Below are 17,095 nucleotides of genomic sequence, written 5' to 3'. Positions count from 1 at the left end.
TTCAAAGGAGATCTTTGTAAATTGTTATTGCAGTGCTTTTGTGGATTTTCAGGCTGCTTGGGAGGGACTCGCGTCAGGAAACCTGAAAAAAATGCTTGGGGAACCTGAAAAAAAACAGAGCTCACCTAAGGTTTGGAAATCATCTGTAGGGCAAGGACAATCTTCCTTCTATGATTTTTTTCTTGAGTTATACTAGTCATTACTTGATGCATTAGCTGTTTCCTTATTACTTTCTGCTGTCCTGTACCGCTCCTGGACACGCATTAAGTGAAGCTCAAGCTGATGACAGTTACAATCTCACCCCAAACAATCTCTTCGTACTTTATTTTCTATGGACCTTCAGATATGCTTTGCACTGTTTGAGGTAAGCTTGACTGTAAAAGTTAAATTTTCACTACACTAGAGCATGCGACACCAGGGTTTCTGCTGCCTGGGCTTGTTCACACGCAGAGAACACTTAATATAGTTAGTTGGTGTGCTAGGAATAACGTTTCCATTTTGCTAAACATGGCATAAAAGATTTACTGTAATAAAGTTATTTCAAATTAAAAACAGTGCTTTTGTGTGTTTAGGGGCAGGGTATCATTTCCTGTTCATCATTATTGCTCCAGGACACAATTTTGTGTCTTGCATAAAACAGCTCTATTCCCACCTCAGTCGTATGGGGGTGCAGGCTGACACAAGAGGGGTGTGGTTAGGCTGTTGTGATGGGATTCATCTCACTTGTCTTTAGCCATCCACAAGGGACAATTGTCTATGCTCCTTTTGTAGTTAAGGGGAAGAAAGAAGGGAAAGAGAGGAGTGTTCATCCAGGACCGTCATAGGTGAAATAAGAGCAATGGCCCACTAGAAATGCCACTGTCCCTATGGTCTGTGCAAGGAACCTGGACCGTTTACAGATGGCGATAGTTAGCTGCAATGAGTTCATCAAGCCAGTGGATTACAAGTTGGAATACTTTAAGTATGGAAGACAAGTTGGAAGCATTACAGAACCATCAGTCTGTCTGTGTAATAGTCATAAAGTATTGGATTGAATCCACTGTGCATTGAAGATAAATCGCTATCGTCCATACGTGTGTTCTGTTTTTAAACATTGCTTTAGATTGGTTGGGTTTGTAATATAAAAATGGCCGAGTGTATTTTCTTTTAAGAAGTTTGAATAGTGCAAAGCAGCACCCAAGCCAGACAAAATAAGGACTAAAACCTCAGTAAATCAGTTCTGATTAAATCTTGCAAGAAAGTAAAACAACTGCCAGGAAGGACTTGTGTTTTCAATAGGTAATTATAACTCTACATGGAAAAACTGCAATTTTGTTCCCTCATTATTGCAGAACAGCAGACACGTGTGTGGTAATTGTATCTGTGCACTGTATGTATACCCTTGGGGTGCTGGGTGGTCTTGCAGAGAACAGTGTAAGCCTATGGATTCCCTTTATTATTTCCTTTTTATCATTCTCCTGTAAGCTTACTCTATGATGAGATGGACCTAGAAATAAAGAAACCCCCTTCCTCTTCGAAGAGAATGAAGAATGCTGCAGCAAAAGAAAACGATATGTTTGCACGAATCCTTTTGACGTCTTTCACAGCATATGTCTTAGAAACTAGAGAGCAGCTAGGAAAGTGAAGAGTGTGAGGGAGCTGTATGCATACCTCCAATTTGAAGTTTTAACCAGGATGCTGCAGTTTATAACAGAGTGTTAAAGCAGTGCAGGACGGGGGAAAACATCTTGTTGTTTCTATGAACAAGAACTTGAAGATTACCAGAGAGATTTTCAAAAATAAATAAATAAAATTCTGCACTTCATTCTCTTAGAAGGTGCTTCAAGAGTGGGAGATGAGAGAGAGAATGAAGAACGCTTTTTATTACTCTCTCTGGAAGATCATTTTTGATGGTTTTGCATGAAAGACTTACTGATGGCATTTAACGAAGAAGGTGTTGAACCCTAGCAAACAACCAGCAAAACTTGGCCGGGATGCTTTCTGTCTCCAAGCAGAGTTGCTCTTATGTACCTTGAGTCATTGAGGCCAGCAAGAAAACCTGGTCCTGTGCATTTTTCTGTTGCTTGCTGGCCTGTATTTGTACTCTTTGCAGTGGTATTTTTAGGGCACTTTGCAACAAGAAATGCATAGAGATTGATGCCTGTTTAAAAGAGAAGCGTTCTGGCTGATGGCTGTGGATAGCTTTGTGTTATGGTGCCAATGGATTCTGATAGTTTACCATAATTAACTGTAACCTAATACATTATTGCTGAGTTCAGCACAAGAGGGTAGGGGGAAGCAGCAACAGCCCTAAGGAGAGACTGGGAAGCCAGAGAATGAGGCAGGAATAGTCTGAAGCTGTCCAAAACCATTTTGGTTTTTAACAGCAGTAGAACAGACATGAGCTCAATGCTCAACTGTGTTATTTGAATCACCTCTGCCTCTGAAACAGAGATGTCTGTAGATGTGATGACTCTTATTTCACCTCTTGGCTCTCCAGTGAGTGGCTCTCTTTCTTGGCTATGTCTCCCTTCTCTGTGTTGCACAGATCATGCTGGAAGTTGCTGGTAAAACACAGAACCTTCATGTTTTTACTATCTTTTAACTCAGACATACTTGGTGACAGGAGCCATCAGGGCCGTGGTTCAAATAAATACTGACATGAAGAAATCAAGTTCTGAGTTTTCTTTACAGATGTAGTAGATGTGGCCAAATGAGTGTGGCTTCTCCATTTCAACAGGCTCCAGTCTCACACCGCATTCCTTCCCAGCTCTGTCCTTCATTAGAGACGTGAGGTGTGTTCTGCTGTGTTAGGTGATGGAGCCAAGTATTCTGTGGCAATAACCAGAGCAATTCCTGTTAGCTGTCAATATATGTAAGGGAAGAAGTCATGTACATTATGTGGCAATGTGACAGTCCCTTAAAGTCCTTTTCATAGCAGCCTGTCTTCCTGAAAAGAGACGAAGCCTTTGGCAAATGTTATTTGTTAGGAAAAAATGAAACCTTTTTCTTTACAGTGATTGTGACCAGCTTCTGCATAGTAAGTGAATTTGTTTTATGAGGGCCAAAAGCACTGACATTTTGACTGTAGCAGCAACTTTTCATAATGTTGAAAAGCAGGCAGTACATGGACTACCATGCTAAGCTGTCTGCCGTGAAAACCTTAACAGGTTTAAAGCACTTTCTAGCCTTAGAAAAATAGCATGGTCTTATGATACCTAAACTGTACTTTAAAATTCATACATTGGAATACTCTCATATCAGTGATGTTGATGTTTTGTATTTCTTGAAGTGTACGTTTCTGAGTTAATGGAATCTAATATCCAAAAGGCTATGCTTTGAGTTGGCAAATCAACAGCATAAAGCATTCCTTTACAAGCTTGCTTGCAAAATAAGTTGTGTAAGTAGTACAGCAGCACAGGACACTATTCACTCTGAAATTGGGAAGCAATCGTAAGGGCTTTTTATTTATGTTTTTATATTTTTATTATAGGTAGCTCAGTTGTCTTGGCTTGAAAAGAAAGTAGCTGCTGCTCTCTTTGGGACTCCACCAACTTCAACAGTAGAAGAAGCGTTGCAGAATTTTCTTAAGGTAGGTCCTAGCCAAGAGTTTTCCTGTGTGACTGTTTACCAGCTGCTGTGTGTGACTGTTGTCAAGATGTCTGCTCAACAGATTATGTTCTGTAGCTATAAATCAAGGGTTCTCCTAAACACCACAGAGCTCTACAATAAAATATTTTTTTCTTCTCTATTTTAAAAAGCATTTAGAGATGAGTGGCTAGCACTTCTCTTCCTTTAGTTTTACAGAAATCTTCAATGGCTTGCTATGTTAATAGTTACTAAATTTAATGCAAAATAGATGCAGATTAGTTATATACGCCATTGAAACAAGTTAGTGATAACTACTTATTTGCCCACTTTTGCAACAGTGTTAACATAGGCAAGGAAAACTTTGGCATTGTGACACTTAGGCTTTTCTTATCTGGGTCTCTTCTTTGAATTTCAGTAGAAGCCGTTGTTTGTGGGGTTGAAATGATACAGAGGAAAGACCTTTACAGTGAAGTAGAAAAGAATGTCACATAAGTCCTTGTTCTATTTGAGTGCACAGTTATGAGAAAACACTACGTGCCTAAAACGAAGCTGTCTTTCAGTGTCTTTCGTATGAGTCATTTCAAATTCTGGGCCTGCTACATACAAGTTTTTCACTTGACTGAACTGAAAGCATAAACTTCCATCATTAAAATTAACTTCAGACAGTTTCTCCAAGGACAAACATGTTTTTCCCCACTATGAAAACTGTTTATTTTCTATGTTCTTTCTGTATCTATTTAAAGATGGCACGATTTTTTGAATTTTGGAGAATACAATACAATGCCATCTTCCCAGTGTAGAGATTTTATCTGTAAGGTCAAAATTCAAAGATGGTAGAAATAATTTGAAATATATACTTTAGCTTCAGGGTGTTTCATGGGGGGGCTGCAGAGTGGCTGTGGTTTTAAGTCAACTTCTGCAACAGAAATTGAATTACCTTCTAAAAGACAATTGTGTAGTATTACACAGTTTGAGTGAAAGCAGCATTTTTTTTGGTTCAAGAATTGCAGCTACAGTAAGTTTTCACCGATGTAATTTTTCTCTCCCCAAAACTATTTGCTGATTTAAAGCTGCTTCTTGGTTAGTAGATAATTGGTAATATTGGTACTCACCAATCAAGGTTTTACATCCTTGATGTGTTTTAAAAGGAAGATGATCCTGAACTTTTCAAACTACCCGAATTTTTCAGAAGATGTTAATGTAAAAAGAAGGGTGAACCCAGAGCTAGAAGATACAGGTCTGTGCAGAAAAATAATTAAAATATTGATGAATACAGTTCAGTATCAGTTATTCAACATGTGAAAGGTTGGTTGCACATTAATTTCTTTGATGAGGGAATAATTATTAATAATCTAGTGACAGCAGCGTCTTTTAGCCTATTGTGTAAATGAATGAATCCAATAATGTTCTATAGAACGTTCCAGTATCTTTACTAAGCATTTAGAGAAAGGATACCGAGGAGTACAGAATGTTTTTGTGTACAATATCAACAACTTATGTGCCTGGTTTAGTGTGTTTTTTATAATTTTCTTGGGATTTTTTTTTTTTTGGAAGTGCTAAACATTGTGGTGCACAGTAGGGGTGATTCACTCTGATGTTTGAGGAAGTTTAGTACATTACAGAAAATGTTACATGAACCATGTAAATCTCGTCATGCAATTTTTATGTCTGTTTTGTTTCCTGTTTTTTATTCTTTAGGCAGAAGAAATGCATCCAGGATATTCCAAATACAATTATGTGTATTTGGCAAAGGTAACGAAGTTCTGTTAAAACTAATAGCTTGTAGACTCTGGTATTCTTACAGTGGTCTGATTGGAAACAAAATGTTTTTTCTTCTCAGTGCTATAAAGATCTTGGCCAGAAAAACAATGCACTGAAGTACTGTGATTCTGCACTGTCAGTTCTCTCTGTTACTAATGAGGTGGGTATCGAGAGTGATAACTTGTTCCCTTGTGACCACTGTCCTGCTTTGGTACCCATTATTATACTGTCAGTAATAATGTTTCACTTTTTCCTCTGAACACAGAACCTTTCTTTTTCCTCCCCTCTAGGTTGGATTATTGCAGTTGTTCGTATCTACAGCTGTAAAGAAAAAAATCTTTGTTTGGGGGAGGGACTGTGTCAGGGACTAGTCCGTGTCAGAGGCTGTCAGAAATTGAATTGCAGTCTTTGTAATTCAACCCATAGCCGTTGAGCATGTTACTGTTCTGAAATTTTGCCTCAGACCTACTTTTTCTCAGTTGAAATTACTTGGGATTTTTGTCCCACAGTATCTACTTCTGTTCCCGAAAGCCTCTGTTTTGTGATTGTGTCGAGGCCTGTGGGGCACTGTGTGGTGTTAGCTGCAGCAGAAGTGGATGAATTGTTCAAACTTGGTTATGTCTTCAACCACAATGTGATTAAAGTGGCACAGTTATTTCAGTTATATCTGCTGCAACATAATTAATTTTAAGAGATTGTTAGATTCCCTTTTAGACCCTTTAGAGTATTTTAGTATATGGGAGCAAAATTTCTAGAGATATTTGTGAGATTTTAAGTGATTGAATTTCTCGAATGTAAACCAAGTCATGGCAAGAAGGTTCACTCTTGCCGTCTAATCTCATGTAGAAGCAAGTTCCATAATTATCAACCTATGACTGAAAAAGTGTTACCATCCTGGAGCGTGACAAGTTCAAACCTGAGCTTTGTCAGCCTAAGGGACCTCCTTTGAGCACAGCAGATGTGGTAGGGAGAGAGAGAGAGGTGATTCCAGAGATGAATTGGCCCTATCCCATTTAGTTCTTTGAAGTTAAGGAAAAAGACCATTAAATAGCTCTGTGTTTTGATTGACAATAAGCTCTGTGTGTGGAGCACTAACATGTTTGTCAAATGTTCCCACTCAGAAGAAAGACCACTGCATGCCTCACCAGCAGCTGCTCCTGGGTGGCATTTATTTTTGGTCCAAATGAGAGTATGTACCAATCATAAATTAAGCAATCATTGCTTAAGTTCATTGTTTCTTTAAATATATACTGATGCAGATATAATATAATAATATCTTAACTCTTTATTCTTTACCTATCGTTGAAATGTACGTTCGGCTTGCCTATTTTTACAGAATGTTTTAACAGAATTATCAGTTATTTTCTACCTTTGCTGCATAAAGCATAGGAGAAATGGTTTGAGAGAGCGCATGCAACTGCAATTGCTTGAACTCAGCCTGTTTTGTATATATGTGCTTTGACTGTGTTCGTGCATTTTAATTTAATTTTTTTTTCTGTATTTAACCTACTACACTTCAGGTCTTATTGCAATGAACTCTGTAGCTATTTCAAACAAACATATGTATCGCAGAAACTTCTGGTAGGCAGAAGGCTGTGTGTGTTCAGTCATTCAGCATGTTCATCAGACTCCTTGGAAAAGTACAGAGATAGCATAGAGTTGTATTCATCTCTGGTAACAGCAGCTGGACAAAATTTTGGTGTCGAGTAACAGGTAGCTGCTAAGGCTCCCCATACACTCAGTGGAGGAAAGAGAGGCTTCCAGGTGCCTCATCCCGACTCTCTCTGTCCCCTGATGGCTGAGAGAGACGAGGTGTGAAGACACATGTAAGATGCGTACCTGAGACACCTGATTTCCAGACTTCATAGTTAATGGGAGGTGAATCCTACCTCTAAAAGCCAATGGCATCAGTCTAAACATGAGCTCAGTTCCATCCTCAGAGTTCAGTGTGTCGTGGGCCACCCTGGGGACAGGGGTTAGTCCCTGCAAAAAGGATCACCCTATCACGTTTCTGAAGTGGCAGCAGGCCAGAGGTGAGAGCAGGAATTTGGGAGCAATTTGAGGTGCATGTGTATTCTGGCGAGCAGAGTGGTGTTGAAAGAAGAATTATATTCGTTTGTGAACTGAAGAAGAAGCAGCAAGCAGCACCCAAAATCTTTTGTCCACCTGATAGAAGACAGGAAGACAACGTCCTCTTCTGTTTTGACTAATTCTATAGATATCACAGATTTGTCTGCTTTGGCTCGTTTGCTTGTTCTGTTTTGAGTTAAGTTTAGAAAAAAGGGTCCAAGAAAACACAGTATTGGAGCAACCATGTGTAATTTTTCTTTTTTTTTTTTTAAAGCAGCACAAGGTAACACCAAGCTCACACATGGGAATTACTATAAAATGGAGATCTGGAACACAAACTCTGCGAATGCTAATTGTTACCGTGAATCCCACTTGAGTTAGAATATTGTCTCATTTGTTTAGAGAAAAACTGTTAATTATGGGGGAAACGTTGGAACTGAAATGATTCAGAGCTTGGAGCTGTATGTAGGAATAACATTTAGTCAGGCTAGTTTAAGGGAGGGAAGAGACTGTAATGACTGGAGACTAAATTGCCTACAGCCCTGTAAAAGACAGGGTTTGTGGTCTGAAATAGAAAACAGAGTTCAGCAGCAGTTTGACAATTTCTTTCAGTTTGCCACAGCACAGGATCTCAAGGTTGTCAGCAGCATAGGATGTTGTCACAGTCATGTGAAACCCATCATTCCTAAGTGTAATCATAGTTTCTCATGTGAGTTTTAAAACATCTCTTTCTTCAGGCAGGGGAATTCCTTTATTGTTTCTAAATGTTGACTTTTTCTGAGAAACATATATGTATAAAGGCATAAAATCAGTTGTAGACTGAGAGACATACTTGCTGGAATGGTGCCACATTGAGGAAATATGTAGTATTTCATGATACAAATCACCCTGCAGCATAGCTATGAAAAATAATAGTAGATAATGGTTTAATTTTTTTTATTTTTTTTTATTTTTTGCTTCTGAGCATCCACAGTTTCCGCTGACTTCAGTGGGAACTAGAGGTACTCGGCATCAGTAAAATAGCCCATAGCTCATTTTAAACCTCAGGTCAAATTCTCAGCTGGTCTAACTCAGGGTACTTCTTTGACACTTTGTCTAGGATTCATTTCATGTAACATTTCAAGCTAAGTGAGATGGTTTTGGTCTTGGATGTTGTATCACATCCAAATAGCCTTTCTGTGTGTATTTTCTACCACTTACAGAATATCTTTTTCATTCAAGTGGCTTCCAAACAGAATTAATTCTTACAAAAAAGAAAAAAAGGCAAAACAAAAACAACAACCAAACAAACAAAAAACTTGAAAAAGGATACCAAAGAAGTAATCAAGGTAGAGACAACTTCTGATTGAATGGCTGACTCCTGTACATCCTAATATTAGTGTGATTTTTTTTCTTAGTTTGGCACATTTTCAGCCAACCATTCTATGATTTTTTTTCTTTTGAAAGGGAATACGAGAGATTTGGTAGAAATTAGATCTGTGAAACAAAACTCCTGTTCCAGTACTACATTAGAGACCTTTCTCCATCCTCTCTACTCTAAACAGAAACCTCTGATGAATCATACGGTCCTTCCTTGGCCATAAATACCGTCACACTGTAGAGTGGTATTACATAGCTGGAGGTGCATGGGACATGAAATTGTCTTGCTTTTCTCTGGTTGCTGTCCAGGTGGATAACCCCTGGGTCCTGGGAAACATTTACCCCTTCAAAAACAGACATCCTAATGCTTAGCACTGCTGTGAGTTATTGCAAAGTGTGTAACAGCTGCTCTGTTTATCTCATCGAACTCGCACTACCCTTACTGAGACTCATTATTTTGTTATGTGCTCAGAGCCTCGTTGAGTGTGGCTACATAAAGGGCTGTCAAAACCAGATGTGGTGGACTACTGTGATGGGAAAATATCTTTTTTTGAATTTGGAGAAAAATAAAATTTAAATTGAAAAACATGAATGTTCTTATATTCAGAAAGAAAATCAGTGTATGGGTGTCTGTGCTTGATTAAACACAGTACTTTTCACGTAAGTGGAATAAGGTGATTTGACAGAGCTAGGTAGATGACACCAATTTCTTGTTCATAAAAGATTGCTTGGCATTTTCAGGGGAGGAACTTGTAGAAAATATACATATAAATTTAGAATTATGAAGTATAAATGTGAAGAAATTACTATTTTTTCTTGTGTCTGGAGGTGAGCTTGAGGGTTGGGAAAGAACTCTGCTGTTAGGGCCAGTGAGCTCACCACAGAGGTATTAGCAGCCTAACAGAGAAAAAGATATAGTGGATTAATTCATTAAAAGCTCAAAGTTCGGGTCTCTCTGACGTTTTTTGAAAACAAATCTAAAAAGCAGTAGTTCCATTACAATAAATTTCTTCTTCCTGATTTTCTGTTTTCAGCTCTTCTAAGACTACAAAATAAATGTTTGCACTGAGAGCTAAAAAATATTAATTTAAAAATCACTCCCTCCTTCTGAACAAAAATAAAGGCAATTCAGAGTTAAAAGTAACAAGAAAGAGAGATTTAGATATTACAGAACTTTATCATTCTGACATTCACTTCTTACAGCTGGAGCATGGCAGGAAGTGTAAGGGTTGGTAAGGAATCTGCCTCCAGCCGCAGTGACATTTGAAAAGCTGGGGAAAACAGTGCGGAGGAGAAGGAAGTAAATGTAATACTGGTAAGGAATGGTGGCTGAATGTTTAAATAAGAATGCAGCTGCTGAGAAGAAATAATGCCTGTAAGATTTTCTTACTTTTTTTTTCTTCTTACATTATCATAATTAACTTCCCAGGTTATTAATTTACATTTTGAATTTTGTTTGCAAGGAAAAGAATGGGAGTTTAAAAGGGATTGAAGTGAGGGTGGATTATAAACTTCAGCTTATATCAGTTGTTCCCATCACAACAGACCTTTTGAATATCTTGAATTTTCCAGAACAAATTCACCAAGAAGTCTCTTCTAGCCACCACTGACTGGTTCTGTGTAGCAGACCTTGCTGTGATATTTCCAACAGATCTCATTTGAAGCTGCTGCAGTTCTTTTGAGTGAGATTTTAATGAGGAAAAATTTAATTTGCTTTTAAAAGAAGGGTAAAAATTGTGAACTTTCTCTTCATCTTCCTGATTTTCCCCTGTTAGAAGATATATCAAACTACACATGTTGCTCAGTGCAAAATGTTATTGTCTTCAGAGATATTAATTCCTTTAGATTTTACGTGCGTTGTTATCCAAAAGCAGAAGTCCATAATGCTTCATTTACACAATAATGGAAGTATTCATATTTGTGTTCATGTTGAATTTTGGATTATTGTTTTCCTGCTAATACTGTTTGTGAAGTTGAACAAGAACTTCCTAACAGCTACCATCAACCCCAAATTAAAGGTTCTTGTGAATATACTGTTCGTCAAAAATTATGCTAACTGCTAAAAAAAAAAAAAAAAAAGACTATTAAAAACTATTCCTTAAATTGTGGTTCAGTTTACACAGAATATGAGTGCTTCGAGCTCAGGGAATAGTCCTTTTAAAAACTCATTGCAAAGAGATCACATTTCAGACTGTAAAATGCTGCTAAAAATGAGACATTTGTAAAAGATCAGCTTAAAGAAGTTGAGACCTCCTTTACTGTAAATTATTTTATCAGTCTATTTTTCTCTTAGTGATCAGACTGATTTGCAATCTGCATCTTTTTGAAGTTCTTGCTAAAAGGTTTGTTTGTGTTGTCTGCTTATACTTTATCCCCCCTCCAAAAACAATCTCCCAAAATGCTGAAGATATTCTTTGTGCTGTAGTATTTTCATACATAGGAAGAAAGCCTGCATTGATAAATACCGGGCGTATTATAATTTGTGGTTAAATTGACTAGTTTATCACACGGTATTGGAGGCAAAATCCTGCCAAAGGCAGCACAGTTTTAGCACAGCTGTTAGTACAGCAAGAGTGCTCGGCAGTCAGCTCCTCAGAGCACGGAGCGTGTCTCGTGCTGGCGGTGCAGGAGGAGTACTTGCAGAGGAGGATTCTCGGAGGCATTGCGGGATGAAGAGATGTGCAGTTACTTTCCTGGTTTTGAAGAGTGGCTGAGGGACGTCAAGCTTCCAGGAGTTTAAAGTATGTTGTCTCGGAGCCAATAGACAGGGTGGAGGGAGAGCCTCAACAGGCATCTGTCTGAAAGGGCTGTAACTGGGCCTGAGTGTGTCCCAGCCATTTCAGCCATGACTGCTTAGGAGGAAGGGCTGTAGGTCCCACGGTGGTGGGGCAGCAGCTGGAGAGAGGGGGAATGTCTTGAACACCAAAAGCTCCGTACAATAATTAAAGGAAACCAGAGTATGGGTGCAACCTGATCTTGTAAATTAAAAAAGAATCTGCTGGTGGGTAAAATTTTTACACAGTTAACAATTATTCTGAATTGAAATTTGCCATTTTGTAATTTTTCAACATTAGTCCTAGAACTAGCTGAACTATTCAGGCCCAGTCATCTGGGTGTGAAAGGGTCTTTTCCTGTCTGCTCGAAGTATAATCAGAACATGTTGAATTATTGTCAACTACATATTTTAAAGCTGTGCTTACCTTGATCCTAGGAGCCTTGAGAAGTTACAGTTCATTCCCAGAGGAAGATACTAAAAATATGGAAGAACATAAAGCACCCTGACTTGTGATGTACAGCAGTCATACAGAAAGTTGCAAGTGAATGATTGCATTGGTTTATTGAAATATCTAAGGGAAAAAAACCGGCATTGTGCCTTGATGTGCAAACAAACACCTACTACAGTCACACCATATGTGAGAATCTATCATGACATTGGGAATGGTTAGCATATAGCTTTATACGAGTTATATAGTCCACAAGAGCTATTGCTCTCTAATTACAATCCTTATGCATGTTTGGGAGCCTTTTTTGTTACAGTCCAGGGTTTTTCCTGGAGCTGTGAAAGAATGATACAGCTGTACCCGAAAGCAGGGGTGGCTCTCAGCACCTCCTTTCTTTTACCACATATCAGAGCACAGCTTTGGACCACCCTCGCAGCCCTCACATTTAACATAGCATGCAGCCACACTGACTTCAGTGAAACCCTACAAGGATGCACGTCAGCTCGGGATTTGGCTCTGGTTGCGCAGTTATGTTGTAGTTGGCTGGAGTTACCATTTTGTCGGTGGTCATGGGGGTCTATCTGTTCTCCGTTGACAGTTGGGACTTTGTCGACAAGTGCACACATGTGTAGTGCCTGGGTTGAGTGTGCTTAGTGCATAAGGAAATAGTTAGCTGAGGTGGAAGGTAAAATCGTTATCTTTCTGTCTCAGTTCTAATTGCTTTTTAAGTTTTATATGCACATTTATGTCTGTGTATATGCTTATTGATATATCTTTTAATTTTTAGCAGAAATTAACTGTAAAAATGTGGGCTATATCCAGTTAAGCCAACATTCCCTTCTTCCCGCCAGCTATCTCTGTCTTGCTCTTGTTTTCAACTCCCTCTCTTCCCTTGTTCAGCCCCAGGCCTCCCAGGTCTTTTTTTCCTGTGCATATCCCCTGTGAATGATGAAACTGAAAAGAATGGCAACTGAAGAGGAAAAGGGGAAAATGCAGTCACTGACCCTGTAACTCCAAATACCCTTCGTGTAGCAGTTAGCAAAACATTTGAACTCATGTTCAACTCTGGAAATGATATGAGAAGTGTTTAATAAATGTAAGCCTTGACAGTAAAAAGTCAAGGTTGAAAATGGCTGGGTATTCAGTGAACGCTGAACTAAGCCTCAGGGGGAACAAATGGGACTGACACAAAATACATTGCATTCCTCATGCCTTGCACCTCTTTCTTTTCCTGCTGCACTCTAGAGGGAGATCAAAGCCTGCCTGTCTTTGGAAAAAATAAAAATAAAAACAAACAAAAATTGTTCATTTTTAGAAAGCCACAGACCCGGAAATCAAAGAGAAAAAACTGTCCGAATATAGGACTTAAGGCTTTGTTCCAATTAACTGTAAGGGCTTGGACATTAATGAAGTTTTCATCCTTAAGACTGGAGACAGGCTCAATGAACAGCGTTCTGGGCTTCTCTCTCCTTCTGGTGTGACATAACTCTTGGTCTGCAAGGACCCTCTCCAAGTGTGACAATATTGTTCCCTTCACTGACCATTCTCAGCTTTGCTTTTAATGCCATTACTGATTTTTAAAATGCTTTTGCCATCTGGATTATTATTATTGACTGAAAGCCAGTGGCTCGATTAACACAGTCCATTAAATAGTTTGTAACGATTATACTTCTTGTTCCTGATACAGTCTTGTTTAGAACTGGCAACCCAGAGTAGAGAGTTTTGCACGTTTGCAGTTTCTTCTCCAATTAGTTTTTAGAACAGTCACAGTTTTGCTTCATTCTTTGTCCTAAGCTCAGAGGAAGATTCAGGAAGGATTGCTCAATGGTTTTGGGACCTTGCAACTCAATAGAGCTCCTTGTTTCTCTACTTAGAAGAAAAGGACTATATTGGGCAACTATACGTGATTGCTTGGAGCTGTATTTTAAAAATCTGTATCATGAAAAATGAGTAAAGAAATCTGTCAACCCATGAAATGCTGGACACTGTTCAGATATGAGAGAAACTGCATCATCATTATTTTTGGCTTAGAAAAGTGTAAAAAAAGGGTAGGACCAGATACAATGAAACCATTTTCTGAATAACATGGGACAGTATGTGGCATTTTACTTTTTCGTTTAATGGAGTTTGGCATAATTTTCACAAGTTGACTATGGTGAGTACAGAAGAGAGTGTATTTTCCTTAAATTAATGAACGTATTGGTACAGATCTTGAGTTTCCCAGTTTCTATTGAAAGCCGTGGGCTGGTGCTCCAGGCAGCCTGTAGTGATGTGGAATTTAAGGGGTGCTGAATTCAGCATGATGTTTCCTTCTGTTAGAGTATTTTGGCAAGAGCTTACTGGCTTTGCAGTGTGTGCCTTCTAAGGCCTCTGATAAATGATTAGGCAGATAGTTTAGCCTATTGTTGCCAGTGGGAGCAAGGCAATGACTCCAAGAGAAGCATCCAGCTAATGTATTAATGCCTTAATCCAGACCAATAATATAATGTATTTTGACGTGTCTGGCATATGGTTTTTATCATCTCAATATTCTTCTCTGTTCCTCCATGACATTATGGACAACTAACCAAAATAAAGAGAAGCAGGGATTTCTTCACCCGTAAAATGTATTTTAAAATGTCCAGTATTTTGTTTCAGCTCTTTGGTTGATTGGATAATGAAGTGATCCTGAAATTCAGTGATTACTTTGCTGTCTGTCAGAAGTATTTTCTTTCAGAATTGCCTGTGGCGTTATCTGGGAAAGGAATACTGGTCTCCATCATTAGAAATACTTGCACAAAATTTGTGATGTGCGTGTGCTTTTGGCTTTGCACTTCTGAATGCACATGGGTGCATATATTGGGTGGTTGCACCCTTACCAGTCTGGAGGTATGAGGTGCTGAATTTTTAGAAACGTGGACTTAAGCCAAGGTGCATTTTGCAAGTTTTGCAGCAGCAAACAGAGCAAGTGGATTATACCCAGGGGACACTTCAAAAATGAAGTGTAGAATAATGGAGTTTTATGTACTGCATGTGCTCCTTTCCTAACTGGTTATATATGGAATAGCCAAAATGTATGTTACTGGTTACCTTTGAAAGAGTTCTGTGGGCTGGTCTTGGTTTACAGCCCCGTGCAAACTGCATTTACTCGTCAGGCTAAAAGGAGCCTTTCCCTTCTGTCATAGGAGATATAATATAGTATTGGCTCTGACCACAGCAGATCGTTTGCCTCTTGCTCACTGACTGGCTCCACTCTTCTGTGAGACCAGTAGCATAGGTAGAGCCCACCAACACCAGTCTGGACGGTACTGAGGCTGTAGTCAATCCATGGTGGTGAGTACAGGTAGGTGTGGCTTTATACACTGAAGCCACTATCTAACCTTTGTTGTTAATTGCATTTCCCAGTGTTTCCTTGTTAATTGGATATTAAATCATTAGCGAACATCACAGAAGTACCCTTAGAAAAACTGCACAGTCAGGTTGCAAGCTTGCATAAAATGTATGGCAAGGTGGTACTTTATGCAAGGTACACCAATAAAAGTTATGGCCTAGGCTGAAAGGCTTACTTGTCTGCTGAGAAGGATATTTGGGGCTAACATTTTAAGTGCTTTAACAGAGCTGTAAAAGGAGGGCTGCCATCTGGCTCTTGTTTTTACTTCATGCTTTATTTTTGCAATCACTGACAAATTAACTTACTATGCCGTCTTGTACATTCTGTGGCTATTACAGTTGTGTGTTATGTCTGTTGTTAGTAAAGAAATGTGGATAGGCACGTATTAGCAAATCAAGGGATTTATCCTATTTAAGTTGATGCATGATTATCTGTTTGTTTCAGGACAAAGAGGCCCAGAAAGACTTAGAGGCTTTACTTCTCACACTGAAGCTGTGATATGATGCACTTTTTAACTCTTCACATTGTGATAAAACTGAAGAACTAAAACGAGAGTCTGTAGTGATTCACTACAGGTGAATTCCAGCTAAGTCAATGGGAAAACTGTCACTGATTTTTGTTGGCTTGGATCTTGGCCTTTGAGCATCTGGCAATTATGACATGAAAACGACGCATTCATTTTTGATTATTTATAATCTTGTATTGAAGTTTAATTTTAGATTACTGACACTGTGAATTCGATTCTCTAAACATGAGGTCCACTGCTGACAATGGACATACTGGGGATAGAATGCAAAATGCATACATCTTACTCTTTGAAAGATTAATCAACAAATATATGATGCCAGCATAGAACTGCATGTAGCAAAATCAAAAACAAAAATGTTTCTATAATAAATTATATTTGTATCAACTAATCTACACAGTTGTGTACAAAAGGAAATCATGTATGTGTATGTTTACACATTACTCTTATAAAATTAGAATCTTATTAAAGAAAAAGCTGTTGCTTCCACAAAGCTCTTTTTACTTTAAACCTACTGCTGGTTTTACATGGAAATGTGAAAAATTTATAAATAAAATATTTAAGTTGTATTTTATTTGTAACATCAACAAGTACAATATAAAAAATCTGACTGATGAAATTCAGTGATTTGGATGAGTATATTACAGCTGTGATGTTTAGTGGTTTTGTTACGAGATCTCCATCAAGTTTGTGAATCCTGGATCTTTCTGTTTAAGCAGTTGTCTAGTGGGATGGTGTTAATATGTTTTATGAGAACTTAGTTCAGCAGGTGACTATCCCTAATCTTATGTATCATTTGTATAACGTAACCTGTGCATAAAAATATATGCTCTGTCAGACCATGTGGGACAGGAGTGTTTTCAATAAAATGTGGTGGGCAGGGAGATAATTTTGTTCACCATTGGACTGATCCAGAATTCACCCAAGTGTAATGAAAAACAAAGGTCTATTCTCATTGTTTTTTAATTCAGGGTCTTAATCTAGATGTGGGGTGTTTATCTGGAAGAAGAAAGTATTTCTGTTAAAGGAGCCAAAGGAAGTATAATTGGATAAGGACAACTGCACAGTCCCTTGGCTTGTTTGATGTGTAAGATAACATGGACCAGTTTATGGCTAAGATGAGGAGGACTCATATGGCACCAATATATTGAACTAATAATTGGGCCTTTAATTTAGGAGAGTTATATTAGCTTATAGGCACCTAGGAGCTATTGTGGT

At 38.5% G+C, this 17,095-nt stretch overlaps 1 protein-coding gene across 2 annotated transcripts in view; it reads left to right on the top strand.

Annotated features, from left to right (window-relative positions):
- Positions 1-16,766, top strand: part of RMDN2 (regulator of microtubule dynamics 2) — a 47,883-nt gene extending 31,117 nt beyond the window's left edge. For both annotated transcript variants that reach the window (XM_050710068.1, XM_035563190.2), the window contains exons 8-11: positions 3,473-3,571; positions 5,269-5,322; positions 5,411-5,491; positions 15,796-16,766. In XM_050710068.1, the coding sequence (XP_050566025.1) occupies positions 3,473-3,571; positions 5,269-5,322; positions 5,411-5,491; positions 15,796-15,849 (288 nt within the window). In that variant the 3' untranslated portion in view covers positions 15,850-16,766. The remainder of the gene's footprint in view (positions 1-3,472; positions 3,572-5,268; positions 5,323-5,410; positions 5,492-15,795) is intronic.
- The last annotated feature ends 329 nt before the right edge of the window (positions 16,767-17,095 follow it).

The sequence above is a fragment of the Cygnus atratus genome, chromosome 3, assembly GCF_013377495.2.
Source record: "Cygnus atratus isolate AKBS03 ecotype Queensland, Australia chromosome 3, CAtr_DNAZoo_HiC_assembly, whole genome shotgun sequence".
In the NCBI taxonomy this organism is placed as follows: Eukaryota; Metazoa; Chordata; class Aves; order Anseriformes; family Anatidae; genus Cygnus; species Cygnus atratus.
The sequence above is the reverse complement of the archived record's forward strand: the minus strand, read 5'-3'. Positions and strand labels throughout refer to the sequence as shown.